The following is a 16,985-nucleotide window of genomic DNA, read 5'->3' as shown; positions in this document are numbered from 1 at the left end:
CAATATTTATATTGAGTAGTTTAGTATTTCATGTTCAGTTTATTTACTGTGTCATTAAGTGTAGGTGTATACACACACACACACACACACACACACACACACACACACTCTCACTCTTGTATAGATAAAGTATATATGGGGAGGAAGGGAAAGAGGAACCAGAATTCAATATAAGAGTGGTCTAGATTGCTACTGAGAAATTTTTTTTATTAACCTGTTCATCTCCTTCTGTGAATCAAAGTTCCATATTTTGAATATACTCTTCTAGTGATTTTAAAACTGATATGGCATGCAATTCCTGAACATGAATCTGTATTTTTTACAAAAAGAAAATCATTTAAAATCAGACAAAAAGTTATTATAAAAGTTGATCATGATATTTATTAAGTTGAAGACGGGTCATCCAGATGTTTAGACATTTGCTCAAACCAGTTGCTGTAATAATCTTTTTGTCTTTATTTTTTTGAAAGTAAAAAAAGAATGTGTGTTTCAGTCGGTATTTTGACACCATCAGTTTTTTCTCTGGGAATGTATAGCATTTTTCATCATAATCTTTCAGAATTGTCTTGGATCATTGTATTACTGAAAATAGCTAAGTCATTCATAGCTAATCATATAATACTGCTGTTACTCTGTATATAGTGTATTTCACTTTGCATCAGTTCATAGCAGTTTTTTCAGGTTTTTCTGAGCATCATTTCTTATAGAACAATAGTATTCCATCATAATCACATACCATAATTTGTTTAGCTATTCTCCGATTGATGGACATCCCTCAATTTCCAATTTTTTGCTCCAAAAAAAGAACTACTATATAATTTTTTTTTTTTTTTTTTGCATGTAGGTCCTTTTCCTTTTTGTTTTTTATTTGGGATACAAAGCTAGTGTTATTTCTAGATCAGAGTATGTATAGTTTATAATCCTTTGGGCATAACTCCATATTGCTTTACAGACTGGTTGAATCAATTCATAAATCATTAGTGTATTAATGTCTCATTTTTCCCACATCCCCTTTATCATTTATCATTCTTATTAGCCAGTTTAATAGTTATTAAGTAGTATGTCAGGATTTTAAATTTGAATTTCTCCATTTCTCTTTGTGGCTATATATAGTTTTGTGTTATCTGAAAACTCTTCATATCTTTTGATCATTTATCAATTAGGGGATGGCTCTTATCAGAGACATTTTCTTTAATTAATTTTTGCTAACTTTATTTCCTTCCATCCTTTTTTTCCATACATATCCCTACCTTTTCTATTCTTTCTCTCTTTTCACTATTCCTTATCACAAATGTTTTTGACTACCCCCTTCTACCAATTTGCCCTCCTTTCTATCTCTCCCCTCCCCCTTTTCCCCTTCTGTTTTCCTATAGAACCAGGGATGGGGAATCTTTTTCTGCCAAGGATCATTTGACTATTTATAATGTTATTCATGGGCCATACAAAATTATCAACTTATAGAACTCAAGCAGTGGGAGGTTCTTGTACCTTACTTTTTGACACATTACCTACATTTGCCTTAGCAAATGATTTCAAGTCCTTATATGGCCTGCAGGCAGGATGTTTTCCACTCCTGCTATAAGGATAAGATTAAAATATATTTCTATACCCAATTGAGTGTGCATGTCAATTCCCTTTGAGCTAATTCTGATAAAAATAAGTTTTTCATGCCCCCTTATCTTCCTCCTCTTCTCCTCCATTCTAAAACACTGGACACCATAAAGACAAAATTGTTATTGCCTCTTTTATGCCCATTCTGTGATTCCCTTTCCTAGTACATTCCTCTCACCCTTTTACTTGTTAGATAGTATCCCTTCATATTCAACCTAAACCTGTGCCCTTTGTGTATATTTACTCCTTCTAACTTGCCCTAATAATGAGAACATTCTTAAAAGTTGCAAGTATCATCTTTCTATGTAGGAATGTAAACAGTTTAACTTAATATTAAGTCCTTATGATTTCCCTTTCCTGTTTATCTTTTGTTTTGTATTTGAAAGTCAGATTTTCTATTCAATTCTGGTCTTTTCATCAAAAATGCTTCAGAGTCTACTATTTCATTGAGTATCTTTTTCCCCTGAAGGATTATACTGGATTTTGCTGGGTAGGTGATTTTTTTTTTTTTAATAACTTTTTATTGACAGAATCCATGCTAGGGTAATTTTTTACATTATCCCTTGCACTCACTTCTGTTCCGATTTTTCCCCTCCTTCCCTCCACCCCCTCCCCCAGATGGTAAGCAGTTTTATACATGTTAAATAGGTTACAGTATATCTTAGATACAATATATGTGTGCAGAACCAAACAGTTCTCTTGTTACTCAGGGAGAATTGGATTCAGAAGGTATAAATAACCCGGGAAGAAGAACAAAAATGCAAGCAGTTTACATTCAATTCCCAGTGTTCTTTCTTGGGTGTAGCTGCTTCTGTCCATCATTGATCAATTGAAACTGAGTTAGATCTTCTCTTTGTTGAAGAAATCCACTTCCATCAGAGTACATCTTCAAACAGTATTGTTGTTGAAGTGTATAATCTCCTGGTTCTGCTCATTTCACTCAGCATCAGTTCATGTAAGTCTCACCAATCCTCTCTGTATTCATCCTGCTGGTCGTTTCTTACAGAACAATAATATTCCATAACATTCATATACCACAATTTACTCAACCATTCTCCCATTGATAGGCATCCATTCATTTTCCAGCTTCTGGCCACTACAAAGAGAGGAGCTACAAACATTTTGGCACCATACAGGTCCCTTTCCCTTCTTTAGTATCTCTTTGGGGTATAAGCCCATTAGAAACACTGCTGGATCAAAGGGTATGCACAGTTTGATAACTTTTTGGGTATAGTTCCAAATTGCTTTCCAGAATGGCTTGGATGTGTTCACAATTCCACCAACAATGTATCAGTGTCCCTGTTTTCCCACATCGCCTCCAACATTCCTCATTATCTTTCCCTATCATCCTAACCAGTCTGACAGGTATGTAGTGGTATCTCAGAGTTGTCTTAATTTGCATTTCTCTGATTAATAATGACTTGGAGCATCTTTTCATATGACTAGAAATAGTTTCAATTTCTTCATCTGAGAATTGTCTGTTCATATCCTTTGACCATTTTTCAATTGGAGAATGGCTTGATTTTTTATAAATGAGAGTTAATTCTCTATATATTTTGGAAATGAGGCCTTTATCAGAACCTTTGACTGTAAAAATATTTTCCCAGTTTATTGCTTCCCTTCTAATCTTGTCTGCATTAGTTTTGTTTGTACAAAAACTTTTCAGTTTGGTATAATTGAAATTTTTTATTTTGTGATCAGTAATGATCTCTAGTTCTTCTTTGGTCATAAATTCCTTCCCCTTCCACAGGTCTGAGAGGTAAACTATCCTGTGTTCCTCTAATTTATTAATAATTTCATTCTTTATGCCTAGGTCATGAACCCATTTTGACCTTATCTTGGTGTATGGTGTTAAGTGTGGATCAATGCCTAGTTTCTGCCATATTAGTTTCCAATTTTCCCAGCAATTTTTGTCAAGACTGTAAAAATGTTTTCCCAGTTTATTCCCCTTCTAATCTTGCCTGCATTAGTTTTGTTTGTATAAAAACTTTTCAATTTGATATAATCAAAATTTTCTATTTTGTAGTCAATAGTGATCTCTAGTTCTTCTTTGGTCATAAATTCCTTCCTCTTCCACAGGTCTGAGAGGTAAACTATCCTATGTTCTTCCAATTTATTTATAATCTCATTCTTTATGCCTAGGTCATGAACCCATTTTGACCTTATCTTGGTGTACGGTGTTAAGTGTGGGTCAATGCTTAGTTTCTGCCATACTAATTTCCAATTTTCCCAGCAATTTTTGTCAAATAATGAGTTCTTATCCCAAAAACTGGGGTCTTTGGGTTTGTCAAACACTAGATTATTAAAGTTATTGGCAGTTTTGTCCTTTGAACCTAACCTATTCCATTGATCAACTACTCTATTTCTTAGCCAAAACCAGATGGTTTTAGTAACCGCTGCTTTATAATATAATTTTAGATCTCGTACGGCTATGCCACCTTCACTTGATTTTTTTTTTCATTAATTGAAATTCTTGACCTTTTGTTTTTCCATATGAACTTTGTTATTTTTTCTAGGTCATCAAAATAAATAGATTAGTTTAGGTAGTACTGTCATCTTTATTATATTTTATTTTTATTTTTATTATATTTGCTCGCCCAATCCAAGAGCATTTAATATTTTTCCAGTTGGTTAGATCAGACTTAATTTGTGTGGAAAGTGTTTTGTAGTTTTGCTCATAAAGTTTCTGATTTTCCCTTGGCAGATAGATTGCTAAATATTTTATACACTCAGTAATTACTTTAAATGGAATTTCTCTTTGTAACTCTATTGGGTTTTTTAGTGGTATATAAGAATGCTGATGACTTATGTGGGTTTATTTTGTATTCTGCAACTTTGCTAAAGGTGTGGATTGTTTCTAATAACTTTTAGTAGAATCTCTGGGGTTCTCTAAGTATACCATCATATCGTCAGCAAAGAGTGATAATTTGGTTTCCTCATTGCCTATTCTTATTCCTTTAATCTCTTTGATTATTGATTCCAATTGATATTGATTCCAATAATCAACTCTTATTGCCAAAGCTAGCATTTCTAATACAATATTAAAAAGTAATGGTGATAGTGGGCAACCTGTTTCACTCCTGACCTTATTGGGAATGGGTAGGTGATTCCTGATTGTAATCCTAGCTTCCTTGCCTTCCAGAACATCATATTCTGAGCCCTTCCATCCTGAAATACAGAAGCTGCTAAATTTTGTATTATTCTGACTAGGGCTCCATGAGACTTAGGAGAACTGTGGATTCTTTGAATTTTCTTATTTTCTGGTTTTGGAATATCAGGATGTATGAGGATTTTTTTTTTCTTTTATTGGTGAAGCAATTGCCTAGAGTGATATAGCTAGAAAGTGTTAAGTGTCTGAGGTCATATTTGAACTCAGGTCCTCCTGACTTCAGGGTTGGTGCTGTATCCAAACACGCCATCTAGGTGCCCCAGTTTGATAATTTCTTCAGACTGTCTAGGCTTCTTTTTTGATCATGGTTTACAGTTAATCCAATACTTCCTAATTCTCTCTCTTGGATCTGTTTTCCAGGTCAGTGTTTTTTCAGTGAGGTATTTTGCATTGTTTTCTATTTTTTCATTCTTTTGGTTTTGATTGTTTCTTGATTTTTCATAGTCATTAGCTCCTTTTGCTCAATTTTTATTTTTAAGGAAATTTTTTTTCATTGAGATTTTGTAGATTTGCCTAATTCTACTTTTTAAGTTTTTTTTTTTTTTTTTTTAAGGAAATTTTTATGTCTCTTCCCAGTTAGTCATTTATGCTTTTTAAGGCATTTTTCTCCTCTGGATTTTTTGTACCTCTTACCATTAGGCTTATTCTGTTTTTTTAAAGGTGTTTTTTTTTTTTTTTTTTTCCAGTATTTTTTGTCTTCCCTTTAACTATTGACTTGTTCTTCATGATTTTCTTAACATCACTTACTTCTCTTCCCTGTTTGTTTTCTACTTCTCATACTTGATTTTCAAAATCCTTTTTTGATATCAGAAGTTCTGTGTGTTTTGAACTTCTTTGATACCATAGTAACTTTCTATGGTCAGAATCTTTTTCTCATTTGCTTATTTTCCCAGCCTATTAATTTTTTGTTAAAGAAGGGCTCTGCTTTCTGGGTGGAGGGCATACTGACCTAAGATTTAGGGGTTTTGTGCAGCTAATTACAGAGCTTATTATAGCGACCTTTAAGTTTTTTGTTCTTCCAAGGTGATCTCCTCTTAAGAAGTGCTTACTATTCTCCTGGTCTGTGAGTGAGCACAAACACTCCTTTTGGTTCTGGAATTATGAGGAAGATCCCCACTTCATATGGCTGGGTGTGCTACTGCTCCCCTTCATCCTGGACTTGCCACCCAGAACTGAGCATTGGCAAAGCAAGAGTCCTGCCTTCAGTGCTAGCAAAAAGTCCCCTGTAATCTCTTTATAACCAGTTAAAACAACAAATTATGACAATAATATCATATCTAATAATATATAACCACTTATTAGAGATATATATGTATGTATGTATATGCCTTGTATGGCCTTATCTGTGTGCTGAGAGCTCTGGAAGCAGCCACTGCTGCTCCTGATTCAGTGGCTCCCAAAGCCTATTCCTGGTTTGCTGGGCTCAAGACTGTGTTGGCGTGGTTTGTGCTGGAGTGTGCTCCATTCTCACCCATATGCAATGACCTTTCCTGCTGACCTTCTGGATTTTCTTTGCTGCCTTTGGGCTGAAAGGTCTGGAAAGTGTCACTGCTGCCACTTGGGTTCTTATGTTTTAAAAGTGTAGAAGTCTCTGTTCACCTAGTGTGGAATGGATGCTGACTTATTGGATGTAGACACGTAATTCTGGTTTGAATTCTGACTAGCTTGATTAGAAGGCCTCTGCCACTTTCATCTTTAAATTTAGTGATACTATATAGTTAGCGGCCATGCAGTAGTACCATGATATTTAAAGAATTAAAAGTGAAGATCAATCAAATGGTGATTGAAGAGAGGATGAGGGGAGAGGGAGATTGTGGCTAAGGATAATTTATTACCAACAAAGAATTTTACAGAAACATCAACATGTAAAAGACATCCAAGAGATAAATAATGAGAATAGTAAATGTTCATTTATATTGAGAATGGACAGCCCGCAAGTTTGTCACTAACAACCTAGCTTGTGTGTGACCAGAGATCTAGGACCTTCCCCTCTTTCATGATCTCCTTCCTCCAGACACACTGGGGAAGATTTTGGGGATGATATAAGCAAAAGAATTGAACAAGATAAGGTGATTGTAATCTGGATCATGAAACTCATCTGGTAGATCAGAGTCATCAAAATATTTACAGGAGAATAGAGTTCCTAATCAGTGCTTGTCCCCACAGTGCTACAGTGCTCCAAAGAAGCAACTATCTCAGATATTAAAGAACTTTATACTTTTGCTAGGAAGATCAAATATTTGGGGGGGTGGGGGGGGGGAACTAACCAAGACTTGTTACTTCACTAAAGTTGGGAACTTCTAGCAAAGACATTCCCTCTCCCAGTACCTCTCAACAACTATTCAGTTTATAGTCTTAGAAAATTGGTTAGAGCACTGAGAAAATGTATACTCTCAGGCAGGGACAGTTTCATTTTTGTCTTGTTATACTTAATGTAGTCCTAGCGTATGGTACATAATAGTTGTTTGAGAAGCTGACTTGGTTAGTTATGTGCCAGAGATGACCTAAAGTCTAACTCCAAGGCTGTTTCTTTCACTCCATTCTACCTATTTGCATTGATACAAAATAAAGTACTGTATTTCTTCAAATAAGAGGAGGTAATCAGAGCCAGAGAATTAAGATTTAATAAAGAAGTTGGAAAGCTCTTTTTTGAAAAAGCTAATAAGGCAGAATAAATGTTAAAGATGGTGGATCTTTTTTAGCCAGAACTACTAAAGCATCAAGTTTTAAAAGGTAGGAGTGAACAGAAGACAGAATCACTGAGAAGTGAGATGAAGCGATAAATCTAAAGAATGAGCCTTGAACAAACAGAATTATAGAATGTTTAATTATTGGGGTGGGGTAGGGAGCGGGGAGGAATGGAATGTATGCTTGGAAAGATAAATCAAAACACTGTGTAGATTATTATGCATTTCAAAAAGAAAATGGAGAGGTTGGTGATTATTAGGCATTTTATAAAGGGGAAATGGAGATGTTGGTGATTAAAGAAGATGCAGAGAAAGGGTACAAATGTGTGGAGACAAGGTCTCTCTAGGTTTGAGACAGGACTGGATTAATAACACAGGTGCTAGGGTTCATTTTGATGGGGATTAAGGGATTTCTCTGAGACTAGAGGAGGGTGGATAGACCAAAAAGAATGAGATGGTCTTCATCTCAGTAAAGTATGAGGTAATTATTTTAGAATAAAATTTCAGAGGTAGACTCTTGGAAGCGAGAGAGAGGCCTGGATAACTCCTTTCAAGAGCACTATACTGAAAGGGTCAAGGAGCAAATTTATATAAATTCCCATCTACCTGAGAGAGAGTATAAGTATATATATAGAGAGAGAGAGAGTGAGTAAATGATGGGGTCCTAAGTTGGGAATTAGCAAGAGAGAAGAGTATTAAAGTCTGGGATAATAGTGGGGGTAGCATTAAATAACTTACCTTAAGTCTCCACTAGAAATTGTCTGGTATAATTCTTAGTTTAAAACAATTGATCTTTACCTATGTTTTATTGTAGATAGAAGAAGTAAATGAGCAAATAAGGAAAGAAAAGGAGGAAGCTGAGGCTCGTATACGGCAAGCATCTAAAAGTAGTGAGAAATCAACTGGTGGAGGTGGCGGTAGCAGTAAAAATTGGTCAGAAGATGACTTGCAATTATTAATTAAAGCTGTGAATCTTTTCCCCGCTGGAACTAATTCAAGGTACCTTTTTTACTAAAATACTATTATTCAAAATACATTAACTAGAACCTAGCAATGAGAATTCATATGTCAGGACTATTTTTTAATCTGTATAAGGTACAGACAAAGAACATTCAAGCAAATAAATGTTGACATGAACCTAGTGCCCTATTCACTATGTCCTGGAGTTAATTCCATAACAATGTGTACTCGTGAACAGAATTTCAGTATGACTTCTAAACTTGTTTTGTTGAAATGTTTAAATAGCATATAGTGATTTCTCAAGAAGATTAAAAATCATGAAAGATTGTGGTTCATACCATAGTAATTGAAATGTTGTTTTATTTATTTTGTTTTCTCTTTAGGAATAAGAAACTTACTCAGTGCTGTTTCACTTCTCAAAACTAGACAGGCTTTCTTTATACCCAGCCCCCTAGTCACACAGACAGCCAATTAAGACTCTTCTATTCAGATTCCAAATTAAATTATATACTTTTTATGATAATATACATAAATGTGTGATTTATTTACATAAAATGATACACAGTATCTTTAAGATTTTGATATGCAATAAAACATTAGATAAAGTTTGGTAAAACATAAAAATCAAAATCTTTTGAGTGGCAATAGTTTCAAGTAATAGCAATTTAAACCAGATTATCCAGTTAAATCTAATCTTTTAAGTAGTTTTTGTTATTAAAAACCCAAACTTTATTGCTTTTGTTTTTGTATCTTGCAATAGATGGGAAGTTATTGCCAATTATATGAATCTGCACTCTTCTTCTGGAATAAAGAGAACTGCAAAAGATGTCATCAGCAAGGCAAAGAGTCTTCAGAAACTGGGTACTTAAACTTTTGGTGAAATCATTTCAAGGGGGAAAAAACTGACTTGGGATATCAAACACCTTTAGTAAATTAAAATCTTTGTGAGAATTTATTAATGAGCATTGGATATGAAATATCATAGTAGGTAAATAAAACTTTTCTTTCCCCTCAGATCCTCATCAAAAAGATGATATAAATAAAAAAGCTTTTGATAAATTTAAAAAGGAACATGGAGTTGTGCCTCAGTCAGATAGTGCAGCACCTTCAGAGCGTTTTGAAGGTAATGTTCTTTTTTTTTTTTTTTTTTTTTTTTTTTCCTTTTTAAGTAGGTGGGAAATATTTAATGTATACATTTATATCTCTAGGCTACTAGGAATAGGCCCTGTAGTTACTATAATTAGGAGAATAAAATGTTCAATTGATTGAATAATGCAAAGCAGTTAAGTTCATTGCAAATTTTATAGGTTTTGGGGGCAGAGAAGGTGTGTTGGACTTGCAAGATTGTTTTATTATTCTTTCCTTTCAAATGATGACAGTTTTATATTTACAATGGTTCTAAGGGTTCTAGTTTTTCCCATTATTTATACTTGAGAGGAAAAAAGGCAATTGACATCTTCCCCAAAAAGTATCTGAAAAGATTTTTCATTTCTAATACATAAATTTTTTTTTGTCTCATTCTATCAATTTAAGATAAATTGTATTAGCTTTTATAATGAACATTGATAAAATTCTTTAAGCAATTTTTAATATAGTCCAGGTAAAACAACACTGAAATTCATATTAGTGAGGCTCCTTTTTTTTCTGTAGCAGCAGCCTGTATTAAAATAGAGAAGTAATTTTACTGCCTTTTCTTTTAGTTTCTTTGGCTAAGGGAAGAGATATAAGGTTATATTTTTATTTATAATTCACATATACACATGTAAAATATTCTTTCAAAAAATAAAAGGTTTCTAAGAGATAAGACTCTTTGACCTAATATGGTCCATTAAAATAGTCATTACTTATTAATAGAACTCATCCTTTAAGGTTTTTCAGATAACTTTTTTTTTAGGTCCATGTACAGATTTCACACCTTGGACAACTGAAGAACAAAAACTATTAGAACAAGCTCTGAAAACATATCCTGTGAATACACCTGAGAGATGGGAAAAAATAGCTTCCGCAGTGCCTGGACGATCAAAAAAAGACTGTATGAAACGATATAAGGTACAGTATTACATATGTATATGTAATTCAGTAATTCACAAACTTTATTCTGAGTTAAATTGCATAGTTATCTTGTTGATTAGGCTTCAGAGCACTAAAAACAAAAAGTTACTACAAAGAAAATGTCATTTGTAGAAAAGTAACATTAACTCACAACAGACTTTTGGGGCTGATTATAAGGAGGAGCATTATGTCACCTTTCAGAAACCATTTTTCTCTCATGGCTTCTCAAAGACTAAACCAGCACAGCATAAGCTTTGGTTGGTGGTATGAAGAGGAATAGCTTTAAGTGTGGCCCTAAGATGAAAGTGGCTTAACAATAAGCATTTATATCATTATTTCTTGAATTTTAATCAGAAAAAGATGTGTAATTGTACTACAGACCAAAACTAATTTTATCCATGAACAGCAAATTTATCATTCTTCTGCCAACTCAGACCTATCCTCTAATGATCTTTTTTGGAGGTCATGAACAATAAAAAGTATAAATATATTCCATATTATTTCCACAAAATAGTAAACAAAATCTTCCTAAAATTCTTAAATAGAAGCAAAGTTTTAAAGGCTAAACTTTTAATTAACTTTTCCCCCCCCAGGAACTCGTCGAAATGGTAAAAGCAAAAAAGGCTGCTCAAGAACAAGTGATGAATGCTAGTCGAGCCAAGAAATGACTAAAGTTGACAATCTTTGTTGTTTGTTTTTATAATAAAACTGCAAATACTGTATAAATTTTCATTCTTAAACTTATAAAAATTCTTTTGATGTTTTGAATCTGTGTTTTTAGCTTATTGACAAATTCCTTTAAGAGAGAGAGCAGCTGATGGTAATTATACTTTCTCTTCCTTACCTATTACTAAAAACACAAGTCTTTGAGTCTGAAGGGTTTCCTTTTTTGTAATTATTTTTTTAAACCCTGAAACAAATACCACCTCACATTTTCCAAACTAGGTTCCAAAAACATTTTGATTTCTTTTTGGATACAGCCTGAATTCTCAGTTTTATAAATAACATTTTCAAAATCATTTGATTAAAATCTTCTTATTCTCGAAGCCAATACATGCCACTGCAGATTTTGTTATAATTTGGTAGTTGCTCAATGGGACCTAGAGTTTTAAAAGAAATAACAGTTAAAACATAATATTTTCCTCTTTGTAAAAAAAAAAAAAAAAAATGGCTTAGAAGAAAGGCTTACCAACAGCAGCTATGGCAGGGTGTTTATTATAGATATATTTTGTGCATACTTCTCGTATATTCTGAGCATCAACAGCCTAAAAGAAAAGGAAAACTAGGTATGAGGTAACATTTTTGGATTTGTCTATCAAAAACAAATGCTTCCTTTTAAGTTCAAATTCAGTTCTAGAAAATTTATCTGTAAAATTCTTAATCTGCTTATTAAGGGACCAATGAGATAATATATCAGATTTTAAAATGGTAACCAAAATTGCTAAACGCAAATGGACTTCTTTACTCTAGACCTAAGCACTTACTTACATCAATTCTTGCTTCAAGTTCAGGAATGGGAATTCTCCGATTGTAACATAACATTTGCCGACCAATATCTTCACATATTGGAGTAGAACCTATTTAAAGAATAAAAATCTAGTTAACCAAAACACAACCTAAATAAAAAAAAACTCCAGCCTTCAGCCTTACCATCAAGTTGCAGCAGCATATTCGTTTTCAAAAGATTCTTAGCTCGGGCAACTTCACTTTCAGAGACACTTGTGCAGAGTCGTATCCTAAACAGTGTGAAAAAATAAGAGATATCAAGAATCAATTATTATAGCAGCCTAGAATGGTTTTCATGATATATTTCCTGGTCTGGGAACCCTGCCACCTTTACTATGACCCCACTTTTGATGATTCACGTGAGCATAAATGTTACTTCCAGATCAAATCTTGAAAACACTGCTAAAGGATACCAAGTCTGAGGCAAGAAACCTAAAGACCTTAGAAATAAACATCTTCAGTGTTTTCATCACTGCTGTCCTCTTTAGGAGAAAGACAGACTTGGAAATGAAAAGATGGTTTGTTCAGATTCCTAGATCATTAAAATAAAAGTGAAGTGCACTTAATGACAAATAATAAAAACAAATGATGGAATCCAAAAAATGCAATAGAGATGCTTCTTGAAATTAACACATACCTCAAAAGGTTATACAGAAAAATATGGGTAACAAAGTAAACTAGCACAAGGAAGGAAGTTTGAGACTTGGTGGGATGGAACTTCTGGATAGATTAGGCAAAATCAGGGTGCAGGTAGTAGCTAATATTAAGAGAGAGAGATATATGAAAACCAAAGAATGTAGACATGTTCAAATCCTACCTATGACAAATACCTTTACAAGGATGGGCTGAGAAGCCAATGAGATAATTATGCTGAAAGATTTATAAACTTTAAAGCACTATGTGTCATCTATTACATCCAAGTGAGAAAATCCGAGAAACAACGGAAAGCATTTGGGAGAAGATGAAAGAAACAAGTGACAGATATTTGGGTACTAGTGTAGCAAACAAAAACAATGAGTCAGAAAGACCCAAGTTCAAATCTCAATTCTTAAGTAACCAAATAACTATTTCTCAGTTTCCTCATCTGTCAAATGTGGATAATAAACAAGAATCTAGTAGTTAAAATTTCAGTGGTCTAAGCTAGCAGTCAGAAAGTAGTTGCTTTTGGTGCAAAGGATACTGTGAAAAATGATATGGTTCTAGACTTGAACCTGTTTCTAATTGGCTGTTATATCTCAGAACATTCACCTCTTGGGTTTCAGTTTTCTCATTTATAAATGAGGAATTGGACTAGAATAGAAGATCTTAATTGTTTTTGTGTCATGGATCTCTAAGCCTAAGGGCTCCTTTTCAGAATATTTTAAAATACATAAAATAGAAAAAGAATATTAAAATTATCAAGATGTCTTTTAAGTTCACAGAACCCAGGTGAAGAGCCTCTCTAAACTACACACACAAAAAAAGATGATAATTCAGGAATAAGAACAAGCCAATTGGCCTGTTTATATGTCTATATATATCCACATGTTTATCTGGATAACAGATCCCTCCTTTGCTAGAATTTCCATTCTCTCAAAAACACAGTAGCTATTAATTTTTTATTGGCTCCAATGATAATTTCAAATTATTATAAAGGTGAAAGAACTAACTAAAAAGAGGAATTACTCCTCTGGCTCTGCTTTTCACAGATAAGGAGAAACTGATTGCAGAAATAAGGGCACTTTGGGGAAAGTGACAGCTTCATTTTAGAATGTATGATAGAGCAGATAAAGTTGGGCAAATTTTGACATGCACCCCTTGTCTCTTAGAAAATCAAATGTGAAGGAATTCAAGAAAAGGATGAAAAGGATCTCATGATTTATAATTCCACTTAGGAATTTAACTCTGAATGGATGGGGAAGTTCACAAAAATTCTGAAGGCACAAATAACTGATTCAGATCAAGAGAAAGAATTCAAAAAGTTGATATGGTTGCATAGAGATTAACTTAGATTTTTAAATTATGCAAAAGAGAATTAAGGGTAGGTAAAGCAGAATAAAAACAGGCCTGGAGGTCCTCAAAAACAACAGGTGTAGTAAGATTCAGCATGTGTTCTTAGCAAGTAATGCTAAGGAAACAAAAAAAGTGAGGATGATTTTTTAGCTGATGAAAAGGAAAAATGGATGGGATAAAAACACAGATAAAAGGGAGAACAGCAGTGATTATTTTGCTTGTTTTTTCAGCCAAGAAGAATCAAGTCACCATAAATTTAACTAACTTAACTGACCCAAATAAATTACATATTAAGACACTAAAAGTATTTATAGATGTTAATGAGGCACTGTTAGTAGTATCTCTGAATTTAATTTTGTCAGAAAATTAAAGAAGTATTATAACTGGTGGATTCAAATACTAAATAAAAAGAAAAAAGAAAGTGGAATAAGCAAACCATAGGACAATGAGTTTGAATTTAATTCCTGGCTGAACTGTAGATAATATCATTAAAGAGAAAGTTGGTAAACATGTAAAAAAAGAAATGATGACAAAATACCAACTGACTTCTCAAAGAATGAGTCATGCCATATAAACCTTATGACTGACTGATCAATAAATCTTCAGTACTTTAAAAAATGGACACATTAAATCATTTTCACTTTTAAACCTATTCCTTCTTTCTTCCCTCACTAATAAGTTAGACTTTGTATCATAGAATAAAGAAACATAGATAAATGAAGCTTGTTCAAGAGAACTAACCAAAATAAGTCTAAGAGTTTAGGTTATGCTCCACAGCTTCAGCTCCCCACTTCTTCAGAGATTACCTAGATTTTAACAAATCTCTCTCATTTTGTACAAGATGAAGAGATAGGAACTACAGCATGGCATAATTAGGTATTTTCTGAACTAGCTGAAAACAAATAGTAGTTATTAATTGCTGTTTGATGTCAATTTTAAAGAGATGTTATCTAGTGGACTATTTCCAGGAAACTGACTCTGTGCTGTTTATTATGGTTATCATTTGCTCACATAAAGGCATAAATGGTACGCTTGTTTGCAAATGACATGAAATTAGGAAAGGGTTGTTTTATGTACATTTTTAAGATGGGAAATAGTACTTTAAAGATATGTTTCACAATGCAGCAAAAATCTGTGATATGACATGATAGATGGCATAGATACCTTAAAAGAGGGTGGGAGAGGTAGGAGGCTTTTGGTAGGGTATGCACCTTCCATGCCACATATTTTCCCCATTTCAAAGATCACCAGCAAATCAAGCTTGGGAAAATATTTGAAAATATATTTAGATCATTGTTTCTCAAAGGCATGGTTTAGAAACTTCTGAGTTTTCTAAAAATAGACCAAGGTGACTATCTTTAGAAGCACTTTAAAAGGATTCGAGAGAACCAATCAAATGCCTACTCTACCCTCAGATCTAAGTAGTCCAGACTTCGCAAGATAAGAGATTGCATAAAACACTTAAAATTATCTGAATACTGGTTCATTTTTTAAGAAAAATTAACAAAAGACAATTTTTTAAAATCTGGCTAAGATGTCCCCATTAAATCTTGTTCTTTAATCAACAAATTATTGAAATTTAACATTATTAACAACACAATGAAAAACCTTAAACCTAAATAACATATATAATCCAATAAGATTTTAAACTCCTATATCTGGTAATATTTTCTCACCATTCTCTTTGAACAAAGTGTATCATGTCTGCAACAGTAGCTGGCTCACAAACCATATAGAGTCCCCACAGTCCTGTATCTGTGTAGGAAGTATTGAAGGACTGGAAACTATGACAGAGGTTTCCATGACAAGTGATCTGGGCAAGCTTGCTAGACAAATTCTGTAGAAAGAAATAACACACTAGAATTACTGAAAAGCCACAAAAAGCCTTGGTAGCATAAAAATAGAAATACTTTCCCTTAACCTAACTATATCCTCCAAACCTATTATCTTCTCCTTTACTGCTAAACTTCTAAAAAGAATAATCTGTATTCTATGCCTTTACTTCTTCACAAATTACAGTACTCACTTCTAAACTTCTTGAAATTATCTGAATATATATATATGTAAAATTATCATTTTTTGAAACTATTTTCTCAAAGATACCTCCTTTATCTTCAAATTCAATGGGACTTTTTTGAGTCTCCATCCTACTTGACCCCCTACTTGATATGTGGCACTGCTGATAACTTATTCATGAAATTTTCTCCTCCTTTCATTTCCACTGACACATTTCTCATGGTTTTCCTTTTACTAATTCCACTGCTTTTTTGCTAGTTCCTCTTCCTTCTTCTGGATGGTAAGTTTAATCAAATTAATCAATGGCTTACCTATTTTATTAATTTTTTCCATAAAACCAGCTTCTAGTTTTATTAGTTCAATGGCTTTCTTATTTTCAATTTTATTCATCTCTCCTTTGATTTTTAGGATTTCCAATTTAGTGTTTGGGGATTTTAAATTTGTTCTTTTTCTAGCTTTGTTAGTTGCCTATGTCTTTAATTCATTGATCTGCTCTTTGTATATTTTACTGATTAAAGCAATCAGATATAAATTTTACCCTACATACTGGTTTGGCTGCAATCCCATAAATTTTGGCATGTTACCTAATTATTGTCATTTTCTTTAATGAAATTATCGATTATTTCTATGATTTGTTCTTTGATGTGCTTATTTTTTTTAATAACCCATTTATTTTTAATTGTTTTAATCTTTGCATTGCCAATTACTGAATGCACTTTTTATCACATTATGATCTGGAAAGGATGTATTTACTATTTCTGCATTTGGTTGCGAGGTTTTTATGTCATGATATATGGTCAATTTTTATGTAGATACTATATACTGCTGAGAAAAAGATATAATACTTTCTATTCCCATCCAATATTTTCCAGAGAACTATCATATCTAACTTATCCAGAATTTTATTTCAAGTCTTCTTTCTTGTTTATTTTTTGGTTAGATTTATCTAGTTCTGAGAAGGACAAGTTGAGTTCCCCTAGTACTAGAGTTTT

General features: G+C 33.2%; 2 protein-coding genes across 5 annotated transcripts in view; one reads left to right on the top strand and one right to left on the bottom strand.

Annotated features, from left to right (window-relative positions):
- The window catches only part of DNAJC2 (DnaJ heat shock protein family (Hsp40) member C2), a 37,074-nt gene extending 25,748 nt beyond the window's left edge, over positions 1–11,326 (top strand). For 3 of the 4 annotated variants that reach the window (XM_003771475.2, XM_023504750.2, XM_031938699.1), the window contains exons 13-17: positions 8,282–8,466; positions 9,188–9,288; positions 9,443–9,550; positions 10,322–10,476; positions 11,073–11,326. In XM_003771475.2, the coding sequence (XP_003771523.1) occupies positions 8,282–8,466; positions 9,188–9,288; positions 9,443–9,550; positions 10,322–10,476; positions 11,073–11,147 (624 nt within the window). In that variant the 3' untranslated portion in view covers positions 11,148–11,326. The remainder of the gene's footprint in view (positions 1–8,281; positions 8,467–9,187; positions 9,289–9,442; positions 9,551–10,321; positions 10,477–11,072) is intronic. The other variant, XM_031938698.1, reaches the window with a different exon arrangement.
- PMPCB (peptidase, mitochondrial processing subunit beta) overlaps positions 9,560–16,985 on the bottom strand; it is a 29,543-nt gene continuing 22,117 nt past the window's right edge. Inside the window, exons 9-13 of the mRNA XM_003771477.4 lie at positions 15,654–15,814; positions 12,130–12,215; positions 11,968–12,056; positions 11,669–11,744; positions 9,560–11,579 (exon numbers count right to left, since the gene is read on the bottom strand). Coding sequence (XP_003771525.1) covers positions 11,515–11,579; positions 11,669–11,744; positions 11,968–12,056; positions 12,130–12,215; positions 15,654–15,814 — 477 coding nt within the window. The 3' untranslated portion in view covers positions 9,560–11,514. The remainder of the gene's footprint in view (positions 11,580–11,668; positions 11,745–11,967; positions 12,057–12,129; positions 12,216–15,653; positions 15,815–16,985) is intronic.

The sequence above is a fragment of the Sarcophilus harrisii genome, chromosome 5, assembly GCF_902635505.1.
Source record: "Sarcophilus harrisii chromosome 5, mSarHar1.11, whole genome shotgun sequence".
Taxonomy (NCBI): Eukaryota; Metazoa; Chordata; class Mammalia; order Dasyuromorphia; family Dasyuridae; genus Sarcophilus; species Sarcophilus harrisii.
This window is presented reverse-complemented; position numbering and strand designations above follow the sequence as displayed.